The sequence below is a fragment of the Magnolia sinica genome, chromosome 1 (assembly GCF_029962835.1).
Source record: "Magnolia sinica isolate HGM2019 chromosome 1, MsV1, whole genome shotgun sequence".
Taxonomy (NCBI): domain Eukaryota; kingdom Viridiplantae; phylum Streptophyta; class Magnoliopsida; order Magnoliales; family Magnoliaceae; genus Magnolia; species Magnolia sinica.
In genome coordinates, this window is record NC_080573.1 from 79,833,939 (window position 1) to 79,852,474 (window position 18,536).

An 18,536-nucleotide genomic window follows, 5' to 3' on the forward strand; every position below is an offset into this window, starting at 1 on the left:
TTGATGGGTCGATGTTATGTGGGGGCATCATAATGATAAATATTTTATCAATGTCGTCCATTTATTTTGATAGATAATTTTAAGGCACGAGTCCAAAATGAGACAGATCTGCATGACTGCATCTCAGGTGGACCACACTAAAGGAAACAGTGGTGATTAAATGCCCACCATTAAAAACTTCATAGGACCATTGTAATGGTTTTTTTTTTTTTTTTTTTGTCATCCAACCTCTTGATTAGGTTACACAGATCTTGATGAAGCAAAAACACGATTTAGATTATGTTAGAATTTGCCACATGTACCATTTTCAAATGATAGGTATCAAGTGTCATACGCAGCCAAAGTATCAAATACCACACTGATTGGATAATCTAATCCATCCTTGATTTGGCATCTTTGAGTTCATTTACTTTTACATGTCTTAATTACTGTATGCCAGCTACATTTGTATTATATGAACTCATTTTGGTTACTATCTGAGTTATTTTTTATGACAACGCATGCTTTTTGGCCCCCATTAAATGGAAACTTCTAATTTAATGCATTTTTTTTGCAATTTTTTCATTCTTGAATATGTAAATATGTGTATTTGGGCATGTCCTGAAGTTTCACTAAAAAATTCCACCATTTTCTCCATGTTTCCCCCTTTTTCCCTGCATTTCCGATTATCAGCGATAACGATATTATATCTTTATCTCCGGCCAGCGAAACTTGTAGCAATACCGACAACTCGAACACTGGTCTTAAGAATGATCGCAAATGAAATCTACAGGTCGCGGATCACCGGAATTTGACCGGTAGGACAGCGGGACCTAACGGAACAAAATGGACACTAAGGTTAAGGGTCTTACATAGAATTTGATTGATTTTGGGGATTTTAATAGGTTGGAAAATGGCTTTTTTTTGGGGGCTTTTTAATGGGCTGGTTTTGGAGGTTTTAATGAGTTGGAATATGGTAAATTTTTTAGGGTTTTAATGAGCTAGAATGTGACTGATTTTGGGGGTTGGAAAATGGCTGATTTTTTTTTATTTTTTTTTTGGGGGGGGGGGGGGGGGGGGTTTAATGGGCTAGAATGGGGCTGATTTTTTTGGGGTTTTAATGGGCTGGAATAGGGCTGATTTTGGGGGTTTTAATGAGTTGGAATATGGCAGATATTTTAGGGTTTTAACGGGCTGGAACATGGCTGTTATTTGGGAATTTTAATGGGCTAAAATGAGGCTGATTTTGGGTTTTAATGGGCGGGATTATGAAGGGTAGATGGCTGCCAAATTTTCGACATAGTTTCCCCTTATCAATTAGACTTTTGGGCTTTGTAAAAGAAAAAAAAAAAGGTGAATAGGAGTAAGAGAGATGAATGCAATGAAGAAAATAAGAGCATGTTTGGATTCATGGAAAGCATGAAAAAGGAAATGGTGTTTCCCATGAAACTCACTTTCCTTTGTTTGTTAAGCCTTTCTTTGTGGGAAATTGTGGGAAACACCATTTCCCACTTTCTATCCTTGTTGGAAAATCCCACCTCCACACCTAAGAAATGCATTTTCCCACGATGGAAGGAAAATGGGTTTCTCAAGGGTGCCCAAATGTGTCACTATCCATGTTCAATCACCTTACATGTGCCACATGTGCCAATGTGCCAAATGAGACATTGTCCATCTTCAGTCATACTCCACACATGCCACTATGCCACATGTGACACCATCCATCTTCTCTTGCACCCTACATCAGCTATTCTTCCACATGTAACACCATTCATTTTACTTGTGCCTCCACATGTGCCAATGTGCCACACGTGCCATTGTCCATCTTCAATCTTGAAATATGGCATGTGCGAATGGTGCCAATGTGCACAAGTACTGTTATCTATCTTTAGTGCCCACATGTCAAATGTGCCAATGTGTGTCTTGTGTCACATGTGCCAGCATACAACTTCAAGTACCTCACATGTACCACACGTTCCACAATTCAACTTCAAGTGCTCATGTATGCCATGTATGCCACATGTGCCATTGTTCATCTCTAATCATCACACATGTGCCACATGTGCTAATCTGACACATGCTAGTGACTAAAGTTTTTTTCCAAAAAAAAAAAAAATGTTTTGCCAAACAACAAACTTGAAAATAAATCCTAAATTTCTATGAAAATCTTGTCGAAAAGCAAACAAGGAAAACAATTTTTCCTTCTCCACAATTTCCTGGAAATAAGGTTTCCCAAGAAACACTATTTCCTTTCTCAAGCTTTTCATGAATCCAAACAAGCCCTAAAGGAAAAGATGCAGAATTTTATGATTAAAGAACCTGAAACAAAATATGAAGATTGTTGTTGATCCAGGACTTCAACCCAGCCATTGGAACATGTCTCTAATACCAAACTAGCGCAGCCAGATGATGGGGAGGATCAGCCCAACCGTGGGCACCTCCAATTTAAGCACAAGAATCACACAAAGTAGAAAGAGGCGATCTAGAATTTGCATGAGGTTCATCAAGTCTTAAAGTTTTATTGGCAAATGCATTCCCTAAGGCTCTTGATCGGACTCATTTGGATCACATGTTCATCAAGATGGGTATTCATTATACATATGCTCTAACTTGAAGGGGAGTGTTGACAAACCATGATGGACAGTGATGATCTCACATGTGGCCCACCTACATGGAGATTATTGTTACCATTGTTACATATTATTATTTTCTTCTTTAGCCCTTAAGGTGATGTGTTAGAATAGAATTTTAAGCAAATAGGCTTTGGTTTATGTAAAAACTTTAGCATGGGGAACATTTTTATACTTTCACAAATACTATGAAAGGCCTAATGATAAGGGATAGGCTAGGAGCATCACTAATCTTTTGAGCCCCCTCCATATTTCTCCTCTCATATTCTCTCTTTCTCCTTCTCAATCTCACTTGAGGAACAAAGACAATGGTCCACATTCAGCATAAACATATCGCTAATTAACGCGTACCAACCTAGTTTCAAGGGCATGTCATCTGTGGTGGCCTCACCTAATGTCACATTCATGAGTAAGGTTGGCATGTGGCAACATGTGGAGGTGCATCTAGGTTTACAAATACTCATGAGAATAGAGCACCTATAGCTGCATGAAGCATGAAGAGGAAACAGATTCAGGTGCAGGAGCAGGGAAACATATGTTCCAAACGTTGGATAGTACAAGCCGCTAGGAAGCAGTAGGAGAGGGACCACAAGCTCAAAGAATGATGCAGAATGGAGGGGCAACTTAACAGAAGTCCATGCAGCTAAGAGAGCACCCAGAGCATCAGACATGTAAAAGGTTTGTCTTAGTATGTTACCAGAACTCTGTTTTATCACCTCTTCATAAGCCAACTTTCGAAACTATTGTTGAACGGTGTAAAGTGAAGCGGCAACAGATTTGGGTGCGAAAGCAGGGAAGCATCTACTTCAATGTGTTATCTAGCATAAACTGCTTGGAAACAGAAGTAGGACCGCAGGAATCTGAAGCGTGATTAAAAGCAAAGAGACACCTAGTTAGCAAGATCCTGCAACTAAACTACAAACAGTAATGGAACCTTACATTCCCTTAACCAGTGTTTTAAATATCAACGATATCAGCCAATATACCCACGATATATCTTGTATCCCACCAGTGTGAAACGAAATGCACTAGTGCGATATATCCCACGTGTTCAATCTAGTGAGCATTTTCAAATTTCGATCATTTTATTTTCTGTAAATCATGTTAAATTAGTGTTAAATTGTTATAAATCCATGATTTTTCATGTTTTGCATGAAAAATCATGGATTAGGAGCTTCAATTTCGAGATTTGGAAGAGATGGGCGGAGATGCAGAAAATTGAAAAAAAAAAATCAAATCAAATTTTCCCAATTTCTCGCAAATCGTTTGCAATCTTTGTGTCCAAACATTAAATCAAACTTATAACCTAATCTAGTGATTCTTCTTTTGCTTTTGAATGTATCGCTTGTGTTTCCACACGTCTTCTTACATTTATAAATTATATGAATAGACATTGAATATACTTGCATCAATTTTATGTGTACTTGTTTTTTTATAATGTTTTGATTTATACGTGTGTATTGAGGTCTTTTTTAACAATCACTGAAGTTTCATTGAAAAATTCAACCAATTTCCTAATGTTCCCCCATGTTTCTAACAACAGCGATACATTACACGATACAACCGATATATCCCATGTGATAACCGATACGTATCTGTATCCCAAGAATGCGATACATAAAGCGATACCAATATTTTGAACACTACCCTTAACTAAATCCTGTGATCCGTATCCAATTTTCTGAATAGAATTCAAGCTGAGATATGGTTCACTCCTATGAATCAAGTCAATAAGATTTCAATCATATACCCTAGGATTTCAATTACATTCCAGCAGATGGTGTCAACTTAGAACAAATGCCCAAGCAATATGACACAAAAGTTTCATAATATGCAAAGTTAATACTCACCCTCTAACCTCATCAAGCAACTCTAGTGGGCGCTCTCGACGAACTATGTTGATGAAAATGCCATACAGATCCTCCGCTGGTCCATCTACAAGAGCAAAGAGATTCCATTTATTTCATCTTTATGATGTAAATAAGAATATAAGCAATAGAGAGATGTTTGTAGATAGTGCACATATACATTCTACAATGTAAGTACCATTATTCCCAACAAAACACAGAGCTTCAAGGCAGGTAACAATGAAATCCTAATGTAGGCCCACGGCCCACCATAAGGCCCAAGGCCACTGTAGCGCCCAACATATGTTGAGTTTGGACTGTTTATTGATAAATTTAGAGTCTAAGTATCAAGAACTATAATTTAGTGTTTATGAAAGATATGAGGGGATGTAATGGAAGAGATGGGGGCTGATTTAAAGATGTGATTGAAGATATGGGGGGATGCGATTGAAGATATGGAGGATGATTTAAAGATGTAATTGAAGATTTTAAGAATTATTTCATACATTTGTTTTTATCATTATTAGGCTTGTCGCCATCTTAAGTAGATCGGATCGATTTTAATCAATTAGGGTTGCACCATTTTAGTACAAGAGTAGGTCATCTTTGGGGATTTTCAACTCTACATCATCACCTAATGACTTCAAAGGGGTTACACAAGAAGAGCTCGTGTAAGAAACCCAATTGATCCACACTCACAAAGCAAGAAAACCAACTCACACAAACGGTAAGCAATCTCACTAATCAAGTCGGAGAGCTCCTACATGGAGGGAGTCGGGGGATTTTCATTAAATATTCATTTAAGGTTTATAAAACGGAAAGGGGAGGGATGTAGGAGGTAGTCATTTTAATATTTTCTAAGTTTTCTAAGTATGAGTTTTTCTTGGGTATTGTAAGAGAAAAAGTTTGATATTAATGAAGTTCTCCCCTCTCAACTCGAATATTCTTATGGGTGTACTCTTGTCCGGTTCCTTGCAATCCAGTGTCAAGATCGTATTGACTCAATAACCGGGTTGCACCATTTTAGTACAAGAGTAGGTCATCTTTGGAGATTTTCAACTCTACATCATCACCTAATGACTTCAAAGGGGTTAACACGAGAGCTCGCATAAGAAACCCAATTGATCTGCACTCACAAAGCAAGAAAATCAATTCACAAAAATGGTAAGCAATCTCACTAATCAAGTCAGAGAGCTCCTACGTGGAGGGAGTGTAAAGATCGAAGTTAGAGCATGTGTAAACGTAGGGAGAGGTTCCCACCAAGGTCTTAACCAACAATGAGAGCCTTGGTTTGTGAACACACCAATGATCTAATCCTTTAATTGTTGAAATGTGACAAAGAGCACGAAATTAAGGCAGAAATCCCAAAATTCCAAGTATAAGGAAATCATGAACAACCAGAAGATTAAGTTGGTAACTATGAAGTTTTCTGGTCAGGCGTTAGCATGGTTGGACGATCTCCAAGCCAAACGAATCCATTAAGGTAAGGAGAAAGTAAATTCTTGGGAGAATGAAAAAGAAGTTAAATAGGAAATTCCTACCTGCAACTTTGCTCGTGACTCCTATCAAATATGTCATAATTAACGAGCAGGGTTTTGTGAGAATGAAGACCAAAAGATTTCAAGATATCTTAATAATCTTAACCCAGACATCATAAATGAATTGTCTATCAAAGATGTATTTATGATGTTCGATGCATGCACACTTGCAATAAAAACCGAAGATATAATTAACTGGGAACTTGGGAAACAATTTGGTGTCCCATGAGGATTGTCATTAATGATGGGGTATCGTGCTAACTTCCCACGCAAGGCAAGGACAAGATCTCTTGTAGGTCGAGGGACGATGGGCCAACATCCAACAATGAAGCCAAACCCCAACCCAAGGAGAGGTGGTTATAAACAATGGCTAGTACGCCTAAGACGGGGCAAAATAGAACTCCTTTCACGTGCTTTAAGTGTTGGCAACCGGGACATCATTTTTATTTTTATTTTACTATCCTAACCATCAATCCACAATTAAAATGAATTTAGCAAAGGAGAATATGTTGAAGACACTCCCGACCGAATGCAAATGAAAGATGAAGATGACACATGATATAAAGAACATGCATACAAGGATGGGGTGCATATTAAGGAGGATATGGCAGATGAGTATGATGATAAGGGCAAGTCGTTGGTTATCCAACGAACTATGCTATCGACACCTCGGGTGATTAATGAAGGGCGAATGGTTGGTATATAGTATCTTCTGCACCACTTGCACTTATGGTGGGAAGATATGTATGATTTTGGTAGATAGGGAAAGCAGTGAGAATATCTTCTCACAAAAAATGATGGAGAAATTAAAAATCAAAGAACATAAGCATCCATGACCATACAAATTTGTTGGTTTAAAAAAATGGGAAAAGTTTCTGTTAATTCCAGGTGCTTAGTTTCCTTCCTTATTGGATTTAAGTACAAGAATGAGGTGAAGTGTGTGACGTAGTCTCCATGGATGCATGCCACATGTTGTTAGAGAGACCGTGGTTATGGGACCAAGAAATGATGCATTTGACTCGGGCTAACACCTATTCCTTCGCTAAGGATTGTGTTAATATAACATTTTACCCAATGAAACATCTCTAGCACCCAAATCTGATAAAGATGAGAGTTAAAAATCACTCAATATGTCTTGGTTACTAAAGAAGACACAAAATGGTTTGATATTCCACTTCCTATGCAAGAGCTCCTTCACAAATATGAAGATTTGGTGCCCGAAGAAGTCCTAGCTAGACTTCCTCATATAATAAACATTCAACACCACATTGATTTAGTGTCAGGATTGAGTCTATCAAATCTTGTGCACGACCTAATGAGTCCAGCCAAGCATGCCGAGCTCCACACACCGGTTACTGATACAGAAGGGTCTGATTCGAGAAAGCATGCTACCATTTCTTATTCCTTCATTTTTAACCCCCTAAGAAGGATGGATCTTGGATGATGTGTATGGACGATCATGTGATAAACCGATTACCATCAAATACCGATTTCCTATTCCTCGCTTGAATGATATTTTGGACATGTTGCATGAAGCAAAGGTATTTCCAAAGATGGACCCGAGGAGTGGATATCATCAGGCCAGAGAGCAAGTGGAAAACTACATTTAAGACTCGAGACGAACTAAACGAATGGCTCGTCATGCCATTCGACCTCTCAAATACACCAAGCACTTTTATGAGGCTGATGAAAGAAGTTCTCTGCCAATCATGGGAAAGTTCTTAGTTGTTTGTTTCAATGATGTTCTTGTCTTTAGTCTTGATTCATCCATTCACCTTGATCACTTGAAGCAAATATTTGATGTATTACAAAAAGAGTCACTATTTGCTAACTTGAAAAGGTGTTCCTTTTGTCGATAGTGTTGTAATTTTTACGTATATTGTGTCTACATAAAGGATTAAGGTTGATCAGGAGAAAATCAAGGCCATTGCGGAGTGGCCTACTGCCTACCCTATGAACCCTTCTAGAGGTCCATTCTTTCCATAGCTTAGGGACATTTTACTAGAAATTTATCCAAATTTTCAATAGATTGCTTGTGCATAGGTAAGTTTGAATGGACTAAAGCAACAGACTAAAGCTTCAGCGCCATAAAAAAGAATATGACAGAAGCTCCAGTTCTTGCACTTCAATGCTTCAATAAAGTCTTTTAAAGTAGAAAGCGATGCTTCAAAAGTTAGATTTGGCGCAGTGTTGAGTCAAGGTGTTAGTGCACTGATTTGTATATCTTGTTTGTCAATCACGTGAGTCCATGTGTCAAGTAGTCGATTGAGCCCTTGGAAGCTGAAGACGAAGACACAAGAGGACATGAGCATCAAGAAGTAAAGAATGGGTAAATGAGATACCTTGGTAACCCTAACCCTTGACCCAAAACAACCCTTGAACCTTTAGATGATCCCAACCTTATAGGCAAATCTTGTTGATCATCCCTTAGCCTTAGAAGCTTAATTAGAAGATGATAAGCTATAAGAGGTGCAAAGTTGCAGTGAAATCGTATGGCCAAAACTGTAGACTTTCGAGTGGTGCTCGATCTCATCGAGCAGTCCTCTTGGGGTCTTCAATGGCATGGAAGACCACTCAATGGAATCGAGTAGGTAACTCAAATCTGTCCAGCAAGACATGATTTTTTTTATCTGGTTTCTCGATGGCATCAGGTAGCAGCAGTGTGTAAACTGTTCAGCAACAATTCAGCTGGAAACTCGATTTTCTCGATGCCATTGACAGAGCTATTATCTGCCCTTTTTTTTTTTAACTGTTGGAGCTCGAACTCCATATATAGGGTATTCGGTTCTTGGGCATTTGGATGGGTTTTTGGTGTAATAGAAGCTTAAATGATTCCATGATCATATTCCTCACATTTCAAGCCTCGTAGTCCATGAGATCTAAGTTATCTTTCTTATGATTATCACTTGAAAGAGGATTTCATCCTCAATGATGAAGATGAACTTGATCTCCACCTTGTTCTAAATATTATACTTGAACCAATAAATAAATCCTTATCTCAACCCTCTTGAACACCCATCTTGTGAATCTTCAAGGCATTACAACTTCACATTAGTTGTAGGAGATTTTAACCAACCTCCCATCACCTTGGTCACCACATTAGAGCATCGCATGCAAGGTGTTTGATCTTGGAGCTGAAGCATTAGCGACGCATCGGTATCATGATCGGGGGAGCAATTAAGGAGTGGATTCAAGCACGGGAGAGCTTTGAAGAAGCGAGTCAAGAACGGCGCATCAATTGGGCTCAATTCGACAAGTGTCATTTAGTGAGTCCATACTCTCTTTCCTTGTGTAGGATTGAGGGTAAGAGTTTGTGAGCTAAACTCAATAGGTTCTTGTATAGGACCGAGGCTCTTGTGTAGGGCCGAATCCACCGGACATGAGTGTATGTACGTGTTAGTCTCCAAGGGAGCCTCCAACAGGAGTAAACGTAGGTGATGGGGACATCACGCGCACACGTGCACGCACGCCACCCCCTACGCACGTACGTACGAAGAAAGAGGGCCCCACCATCGATCTGGCTCGATGACGACGTCCAGGGAGGGCTTCCTAGTTAGAAGATGGAGTTATTATTCAAAGAGTAGGCCCGATAGTCAAGAAAAGCCTATCATGGGATCTCATGATCGTGGCCCACTAGTCGGATTGATTTCATATTTTAAGTTTTGCTTATTGTTATTATTTATAACATCATAAACGCTTTAGATTTCTTTGTTTGATTTTTATTTTAATTTACTTCATTGCCAAGTAATAAATTGCACACATGGCGCGAGTTTAGGGGTATAAGGTTTTCCCTATAAATAGGCACCCATTGTAGTTCTTTTGATTCAATGAAGATGAATAAAAATTGTTGCGTTTTCCTACTCCTTGCCAAGTTATGAAAACCTAATTAGGTGCGAAGCCCTCCCTTCTTCGAAGGGCTAACTACCGTGGTGCGAAGCCACATCTATTCCGATTCGCCCCCACCTTCTTCCATCCATATTTCTCCTCCTACAAGCATTCCATCTGCAAATCCATTAATAGTTGCAGCCAGTTTTCTCTCTACAGCAGATTTTCAGAATCTCGCCCTGCAGGAGGATTGAAACTTCGGCGTAGCACCACGCACAAACCATGCACCGGATCAAGCTGAGATTTTGTGGTTTTGGAGTCCAACCCTGGCCAACCAGGGCCAAGGTGGCCCTTTTCTGAATAGTGGGCCCCACACACATGCGGCCGTGATCACACGCACGTGCGTCTAGGCCATTGTTGCTATCCGCACGTGGGAACTATCTTTCGGTTCAGGTTTTCTTCTTATTTTACCCTCTCATACTAGTTTTTCATAAACCCTAACCCTAAACTGCATTATCCTTAAATTTATTTGCCCATTTTCTCCCCCTGGGGTTCCTGAATTGAAATTGGTGAATCCCTTGGATTAAGGACTAATTGTTGTGCATGTGTGGATGATTACTGCTTATCTTTGAGCATCGTTTGGTTTATAATTTTAACAGATCCAGCCCTAACATGTGTAGGCCTGAACCCGCATAGATTCCCCTTAATTGAATGGTTTGGACTTTCAAATGGGATATGGAATTTGTGTAATTGTTTTTGAACTAACGTGATCTTAAGCCTGAAATCTCGCACATCATATTTAAATTTCATATCCTGCATCAGTAGGTCCTTTGATTAGGACCAAGGTTGTTAGGTAGCTAATAGAAAATCAACTCAAGTCTCTTACGGGAACCTCCGGCGAGAGTGTACGTCAGCAGGTTCTTGTGTAGGACCAAGGTTCGTGACAAGCCTATAGAAAACCACGTAAAGTCTCTTGCGGGAGCCGATCCTTGATGCAGGACATAAAAATTAAATATGATATGCAAGATCTCAGGCTTTAGATCATACTAATTCAGAAACAATCACATAATAATTCCACATCCCACACAAAAGCTCAAACATTCAAACAAGGGGAATCTGCACGGGTCCAGGCCTACACAGGCTAGGGCTGGATCAGTAAAAATTACGAACCAAACGATACTCAAAGGTAACTAATAATCATCCACACATGCACAGCAATCAGTCCTTAATCCAAGGGATTCACCAATTTCAATTCAGGGAACCTTGGGGTAAGAAAAGGGGCAAACAAATTAAAGGTAAGTAATAACGCAATCTAGGGTTAGCATCATGAAAAACCGGTATGAGAGGGGAAAATAGGAAGAAAACCAAAACAGGAAGACAGTCCCCACGTGCGGACAGCAGGCCAGGCCTGACGCACGTGCATAGGGGCCTGGCCGCACGTGCGAGGGGGTCCGACACAGAGAAACCGACGCCTTGAGTCTGGTCGGCCAGGGGTGGGCTCCAAAACCCCCAAGTTTCAGGTCGATCCAAACTACGGGCTGTACGTGGTGCTATGCCGAAGTTTCAGCCCTCCTGCAGGGCCAGAATCTAGAATTCTGTTGTAAAGAGAAAAATTGTTGCAATAAAGGACAGATTTGACACACGGATGGTGGTAGGAGATGAGAAGTAGAGATGGTAGAGGATGGGGACGAATCGGGATAGATATGGCTTCGTGCCATGGTAGTTAGCCCTTTGATGAAGGGCGGGCTTCGCACCCAATTGGATTTCCACAACTCAAGAACTCAAGGTAAGAAAACACAGAATTTTTATTAAACTTCAATAGATTCCAAAAGCTACAAGGGTGCCTATTTATAAGAAAACTCTATACCCCAAAACTTGCGCCATTTGCGCAACCTATTACTTGGCGATGAAGTAAATTATAATAAAAACTAATCAAAGAAATCTAAAGCGTCTATGATATTCTAAATAAAATTAATAAGCAAAACCTAAAATATGAGATTAACTAGACTAGTGGGCTACGATCATGAGATCCCAAGATGGGCTTTACTTGACTACCGGGCCCACTCCAACGAACCAAAACTCAGTATTCTAATAGCATAGTCATCATATCCAACATGTCATCAAGACGTGGTATGGGAAACCGATACTTGACTATGATTTTGTTGATGACCCTACTATTAACACACATTCTCCATGTATCATCCTTTTTAGGTGTTAGAAGGGCGGGCACAGCACACGGGCTCATGCTCTCTCGAATGAAACCCTTTTCTAGGAGCTCATCAATTTGTCTTTTCAACTCTGCATGCTCCTTTGGGTTCATTTTGTAATGAGGGAAGTTTGGTAAAGTCTCCTTGAGGACTAAATCAATGGCATGTTGTATATCCCTTGTAGGGGGAAGTTCATTCGGTAAATCCTCATGAAAGACATCACGGAACTCATCCACAACCGAAATGGCTTCAGTAGATAACTCTACACTAGCCTCTGGTGCACTCTCCCTGGCCATAAGGACGTACACCACCGAGTCCGACTCAGTATCTCGCTCAAAGTCTTTAGCATTTAGAATATGGAAAGGTCTAGACTTGGACTTCGACTCCTTCACTTCGTTCGAGCCACCCACACCACTCTTTGTGGTGGACTCCTTTCCTGTCGTGTTCTTGGGTGGAAGTGGATTTAGCTTGACTTTTTTTCCCTCAAACCAGAATGTACACACATTTGAACGACCAAAAATGGTGACATCTCTGTCATAGAGCCAGGGCCTACCCAAAATAATATGGCCAACATCCATGGGAACAACATCACACCAAAGTGTGTCTTTATATGATCCAAACTGAATAGGAACAAGACAACGGTGTGAGACTGGAATGGAAGTCTCATCAACCCAAGACACTCTATAGGGTTGAAGATGGGCTTCGAGTTTCAAGCCCAATCGGCTCACAGTGCCAGTTGATGTCACATTGGCACTACCACTATCTACGATCATCTTCCAACTCTTATCACCACACTTTGCATAGGTATAGAAGATCGTGTCGCGATGCCAATCGTCGGTATCCTTTGCTTCAGCAAAGGCGCAACGCACAACTGTCTGGGTCGTAGACTCTTACGCTCCCTCTTTCTCATCACTAGGGGTCTCTGCTGGCTCATACTCTTCCGCCTCACCGTCACTTTTTAGGGGCACTACTTCTACTTGCCCATCAATAAGGAGCACCTTGGTGCCCTCTTTCGTGCCGCACTGGTGGGCAAAGTAACCAAACCCATGACATCTAAAACACCTAGTTGCATCACTTCTGCGTGAGCTAGACCCGACAATTCCTTTACCCTTATCATCCTTGAGCCTAGATTGGGAACTACTGAAAGCTTTGTTTTGGTATCCAGTGCTAGGCTTAGCCCCAGAAGGGTTGGCCTTAGCGTCAGAATCGCAAAACTCAAATCGCCTTCCCACAGATGCTTTGAGGTATTATTCAACCTCCAACACTACTTGATACAACTATTCAAGAGTTTTTATGTCCTTGGCAAGCAACTCTCTCCTGATGATAGAACAGAGGCCCGTCTTAAATCGAGCAAGAGTACGGGATCCTCATCCACTTCACACCTGGTCAAGTACTCTTCGAACTTCTCAATGTATTCCGCCGCACTCATGAAACCTTGTCAAAGAGATTGTCATTCCTCAACTAATCTCAAGTGATAAGAGAAAGAGAGGTACTTTTCCTTAAGAGTTTCTTTCATTTCTTCCCAACGGACTATTGGGGGCTCTCTCAACCTTTCTTTCTCTCGCTCAACCGTAGCCCAAAACCTCTTTGCTTGACCCACAAGCTTCATCTTGGCAAGTCGGACCTGACGAGCATCCGACATGTCATACCACTCAAAATAGTGGTCCATATCCGCCAGCCAATCTAAAAAAGCTTTAGGGTCCAAGTGGCCATCAAACGTAGGGGCATCTACTCAAACTCCCTTGAAGAGTTGCGCATCTGGGTTATAATGATCCTGATGTCCCTCGTGAGGTGGGTGCACGAGTGCGCGCCCATGATCGCTTCTTTGGCCACCTCCATTCCTTGGCCTATCCTCTTGACCACTTGCTTGCAATTGGGCATCTCCCTCAATGGTGGTTTCTAGTTGGGTAACGCGCACATTAAGCTGATACAAGCATTGGTCAATACGTGATTCCATGCGCCTACCCAAAGACTCAAACTGCCAAGTTATGTCGTTCATGGATTCTTGTAATTGCTCCATGTTTAGTGTAGGGTGCAAACCAAAACCACGACCAATACGCGTGGGCATACAACCACTCACTCAAAGATCCTCTAATGCAACTATATGCGCCTAAATGGGACTATGATCCTATATAACTCTATATGAGGGAAATTACACAACACTACTAAAATTCCAGCAACATAATTACCCAATTAGCTTGTTAACAGAAAATTCAGCCATGAAAATTGGGGATTTTCTGACAACAGAAAATTCAGCAGCCCATGTTGTGAATGATGGGTCTTAAACAGCCCTATATGATGAGTTTTAACGCAAAAATAAACGTGAGTAAACTAAACCCTAAACATGCAATGCAATCCCCTATGAAAAACCCAGGCTCTGATACCAAATTTGATGCAGGACATGACAATTAATTATGATATGTAAGATTTCAAGCTTTAGATCATACTAATTTAGAAACAATCACAAAATTTTCACATCCCACAAAAAAGTCAAGCATTCAACAAGGGGAATCTACGTGGATCCAAGCCTACACATGTTAGGGCTGAATCAATTAAAAATTATACACCAAACAACACTAAAAGGAGAGTAGATTCATCCACACATGCAAAGGATTACTTCCCAATCCAAGGGATTCACATGTTTCAAATCGGGAACGCCTAGGGTTTGCAAAAGTGGAATAGAACGTGGGATTTAGGATTATCTAGGGTTCGAGTTAGGGAAACAAGGTTAGAGAGGAGTGAAATAGAGCAGAGAGATGAACCCAAGAGGTTCCACACGTATGGACAACAGCGGGGTCCAGACTCACGTGCATGGGATCCTGCCCGCACATGTGTGGGGCCCACAAACCCAAAAAAGGCAAGCTTGGGTCTGGTCAGCCAGGGGTGGGCCACACACACACCAAATTTCAGGATGATCCGACGTCCGGTCTGTGGATGGTACTTCGCCGAATTTTTAGCCCTCCTGTAGGGTCTGATTCTGTAAATTTGCTGTAGAGGAAGGATCGACTGCAAAAGGGGGTGGATTTGATGATTAGATGGTTGTAGGAGATGATGAATATTGCGGGTAGGAGGTGGGGGCGATTTGAGATGGATGTGGCTTCGCACTACGGTAATTAGTCCTTCGAAGAAGGGAGGGTTTCATAGCCAATTAGATTTCTACAACTTTGAGAATTAGAAAAGCAGGAAAGTGCAGAATTTTATTAATAATATTCAATGAAAAAACTTACAAGGGGTTGCCTATTTATAAGAAAACCCTATACCCCAAAAGTCGCGCCATGCGCGCACACTATTACTTAGAGACGAAGTAACAAAAATAACAACTAATTAAAGCAATCTAAACTATTCATGATGTTCCTAATAACAATAATAAACAAAACTCAAAGTCCTAGATCATCTAGGGTAGTGGGTCACGATCATGAGATCCAATGATGGGATCCACATGATGATCGGGTCCACTCCAAGGAACCAAAACACAGTCCTCTAACTAGGAAGCCCTCCATGGATGTCGTCATCGATCCAGATCGATGGTGGGGCCCTCCTCCTCCTTGTGTACGTGCATAGGGGGGGTGTGCGTGTGCGCGAGATGTCCCAATCATCTGGCCTCTTTGGCTCGTAATAAATTTCACCTTTTAAAAAAGATCAGGTGGGTCATCAAGTCAAGTGGGCTACAATTATTGAAAAACTACAGTTGTGAAAATGTCTGCTAAAGTTCTTTAACCGGTCAATTTACCTAGATCATGGCTCTCCTACTGAATTGTCATCATTTAAGCCTTTATCCCGGGCCACTACATGAATCCTATTCTGCCATTCCACTCTCTTGAAATATTAGATTGTCAAGATTCATAAGAAGTTGTTGAAGTTTGAAGCCGGTTGCAAACCTGATGCAACCCTCTTTTAACTGGGCTTGGGGTCAGCAACAAGAACACAAAACTCCCACTGGCAAAGTTATCGCTCACCTACTGAATGGACCACCTTTATCTTCGGGTAGTAACATGTACACAGCAAGGTCCACCTGATGGATGGCTTGGATATTTCACCTGTCTACCACACTGGTATTTGTGGTGGAATGTGTATTAGCTGACTGTACACATGTGTGGGCTTATGGAAAATCCCCCTAAGAGTTTTTATTTCTTCATGAATGATATGCACGGCATCTATTCTTAAAATTTAGTTATTGGACTAATGAGGCCAATTCAATGAAATAGTGAATCCAAATGCACCCTGAGTTTGTATTCTAAGGCCCTGTTTGAATGAAACCCTTACCAAGCCAAAAATGAATTTTGAAGGGGTAAAGGTGTGTTTGGATGATGCTTTAACATGAAATTAGTCCGTTAGGGGGGCATTTTGGCCTATATTTCCTTTCTTGTGGCAATGCAGGAACACCCCATTTTCCACTTAAGGGAACTTGTTCCAACCCTACAGGTCCCAGTTTATCTCCCTAGTCCCTCCCTCTCGCCACCCTACAAGCCGCTCCCCCTCTTCCTCATGCTGGAGTTGTTTCTTAATTGAATAATGGCAGTTGTTCAATTTATGTTATTAACCGTCTTTTTACATGCCACCAATCAAAGATTAGAATTGGTCATAATAAGAAGATTTTTATATAACAATATGACTTTAGAGCCCAAAAGATGCAATGGTTTTGATAAATTGTCTTCAAAAACTGATTTCCCAGGGCTGCATTCTATATAATTTCATCTAAATATGGATGTTTGGATCAGCTTTATAATAGTTGGTTGCACACATGTAATATGCTAATAGTTGCATAACATTCCCATACTGTGAATTAATGGAGAAAAGCTGGTTAGGCTGTCACGAAAGACAAAAGCACTCCTAAGCTTTTTGAATTACCATGAATGACTAGTGACGCTTGAGAGCACCTATTATTTGTAGAATTACAAAACTATTTTTAATGCACGCATGAATCATCCATACAATCATCTATCCAGACTGTCAATTCCTGGACCTCTGTGATATAATTACTGAGGGGGCCAATCCTAAGAGTCCAATCATCAGCCATTTCTTCATAACCCTTTTTGTCTGGCATACCACTGGTTGGATGGTTAGAGCTGCCCAACAAAGTGATTCTTGACAATCATTAGTAATCCAAGGACCCACCAGATGGACGGCCCAGAATCCAGATAGATGATCGCGCCCCTTTCCACTTCAACCAATCTGGTGCAATTGTTTTGTAGGCAATGTGTTGGTGACCAACATTATCAGATTGGTGTAGACACATGAAGGGATGGCGATAGACGTGCCTGTGCTAGTGGCCCATTTACAGTAATCGAATAATCTCATCCACCATCCATTATGGATGGAGCATGTCCCAGAAATTACACTGACCAAATGATTCTAACCATCCAAATTGTGGCTATCAAAGCGACGGCTAATAACGAAATGACCAGTGCTCAGACTGTCCAATTTCAAGGAACGAAAACCAGATGGTTGAGATTATTCAATCAGTATGCATTTCCATCAATGGATGCCACGTGTACAGTCGACAAGAAAAATAGAGAAGGAGAGGGAGGACGGTCTGACAGTGATCGGCCATGTCGAAGGTGGAGAGACCGGCATCGGAGTATCGGAGCATGGCGTCGACGGCATCATCTCGATCGATCCTCCCCCATCCCCCACTGGTCTGCCACATCCCGTTCAGGACTCGGCATATCTCCAACGAGTCGTCCCCGTTCTTCACCCTAACTCGCCGTTTCTCCCCTGTTGTCTCGATTGTCGTCTCGCACCGGAATGATTCTGGACGCCGAGTCCGGAACACGGGACCGGGTTTCCTTCTGAGCGATTTCAGGGTGGGATTCGAAAGGACGGAGTGTACGGAAGCTACTGCCATTTCGAAAGAGAAGCAGAGGCGAGTAAGGGGAAGATTGGGTTTTTGGCGCCCAAAAGCTTTCCACGTCAGTAAATCGACTGCGGCAAGCACCAGTTACGTAGTCCGTTGAACTATCCCAACCTGTGATTCTCCAGTCCTCCGCTGCGCCCGCTTGATGCCTATGCAAAGTAAATGACCTATCATTACGCGTTTGTTTCAACGGGAATTATGGCTCCTAGGTTGGTAATAGTTGTTACTTAGTCTACGGCCATGCGTGTGCCGGATTGCTGGAATTAAAACTGCGGCTTCAATTTAAACCGAACGACAGTGAGCTGCATCTGTCGCATATTTAACCACTTAATGTATAAACAGATTATGCCATATTTAGAAGGTGTATTTCGTCATCTGATAATGGTTACACATTTGTTTTACATATGAAAAGACTTTTCGATACATATAAAATGAGATGATGAATAAATTCTCACCGTCAATCGTGAAGAACAGCTGCAAAACACATTTCCAACTGAAGAACTAAATACAGCATACGAATGGAGACTCAAATTACATCTAAAGATTACCAGCTACTTGATTAATGCTACTGATTATCTTATGGACTGTAAATAGCAGACTGAAAGTAAAATATTACACCAAGAAATGTAATTTACTTAGACAAGAAAAGTAAAGGA

The 18,536-nt window shown here is 41.1% G+C and overlaps 1 protein-coding gene across 1 annotated transcript in view; it reads right to left on the minus strand.

Annotated features, from left to right (window-relative positions):
• LOC131251153 (uncharacterized) overlaps nt 1–18,025 on the minus strand; it is a 78,907-nt gene extending 60,882 nt beyond the window's left edge. The window contains exons 1-2 of the mRNA XM_058251689.1: nt 17,565–18,025; nt 4,460–4,544 (exon numbers count right to left, since the gene is read on the minus strand). Of these exons, the coding sequence (XP_058107672.1) occupies nt 4,460–4,544; nt 17,565–17,871 (392 nt within the window). The 5' untranslated portion in view covers nt 17,872–18,025. The remainder of the gene's footprint in view (nt 1–4,459; nt 4,545–17,564) is intronic.
• Nucleotides 18,026–18,536: the final 511 nt, after the last annotated feature.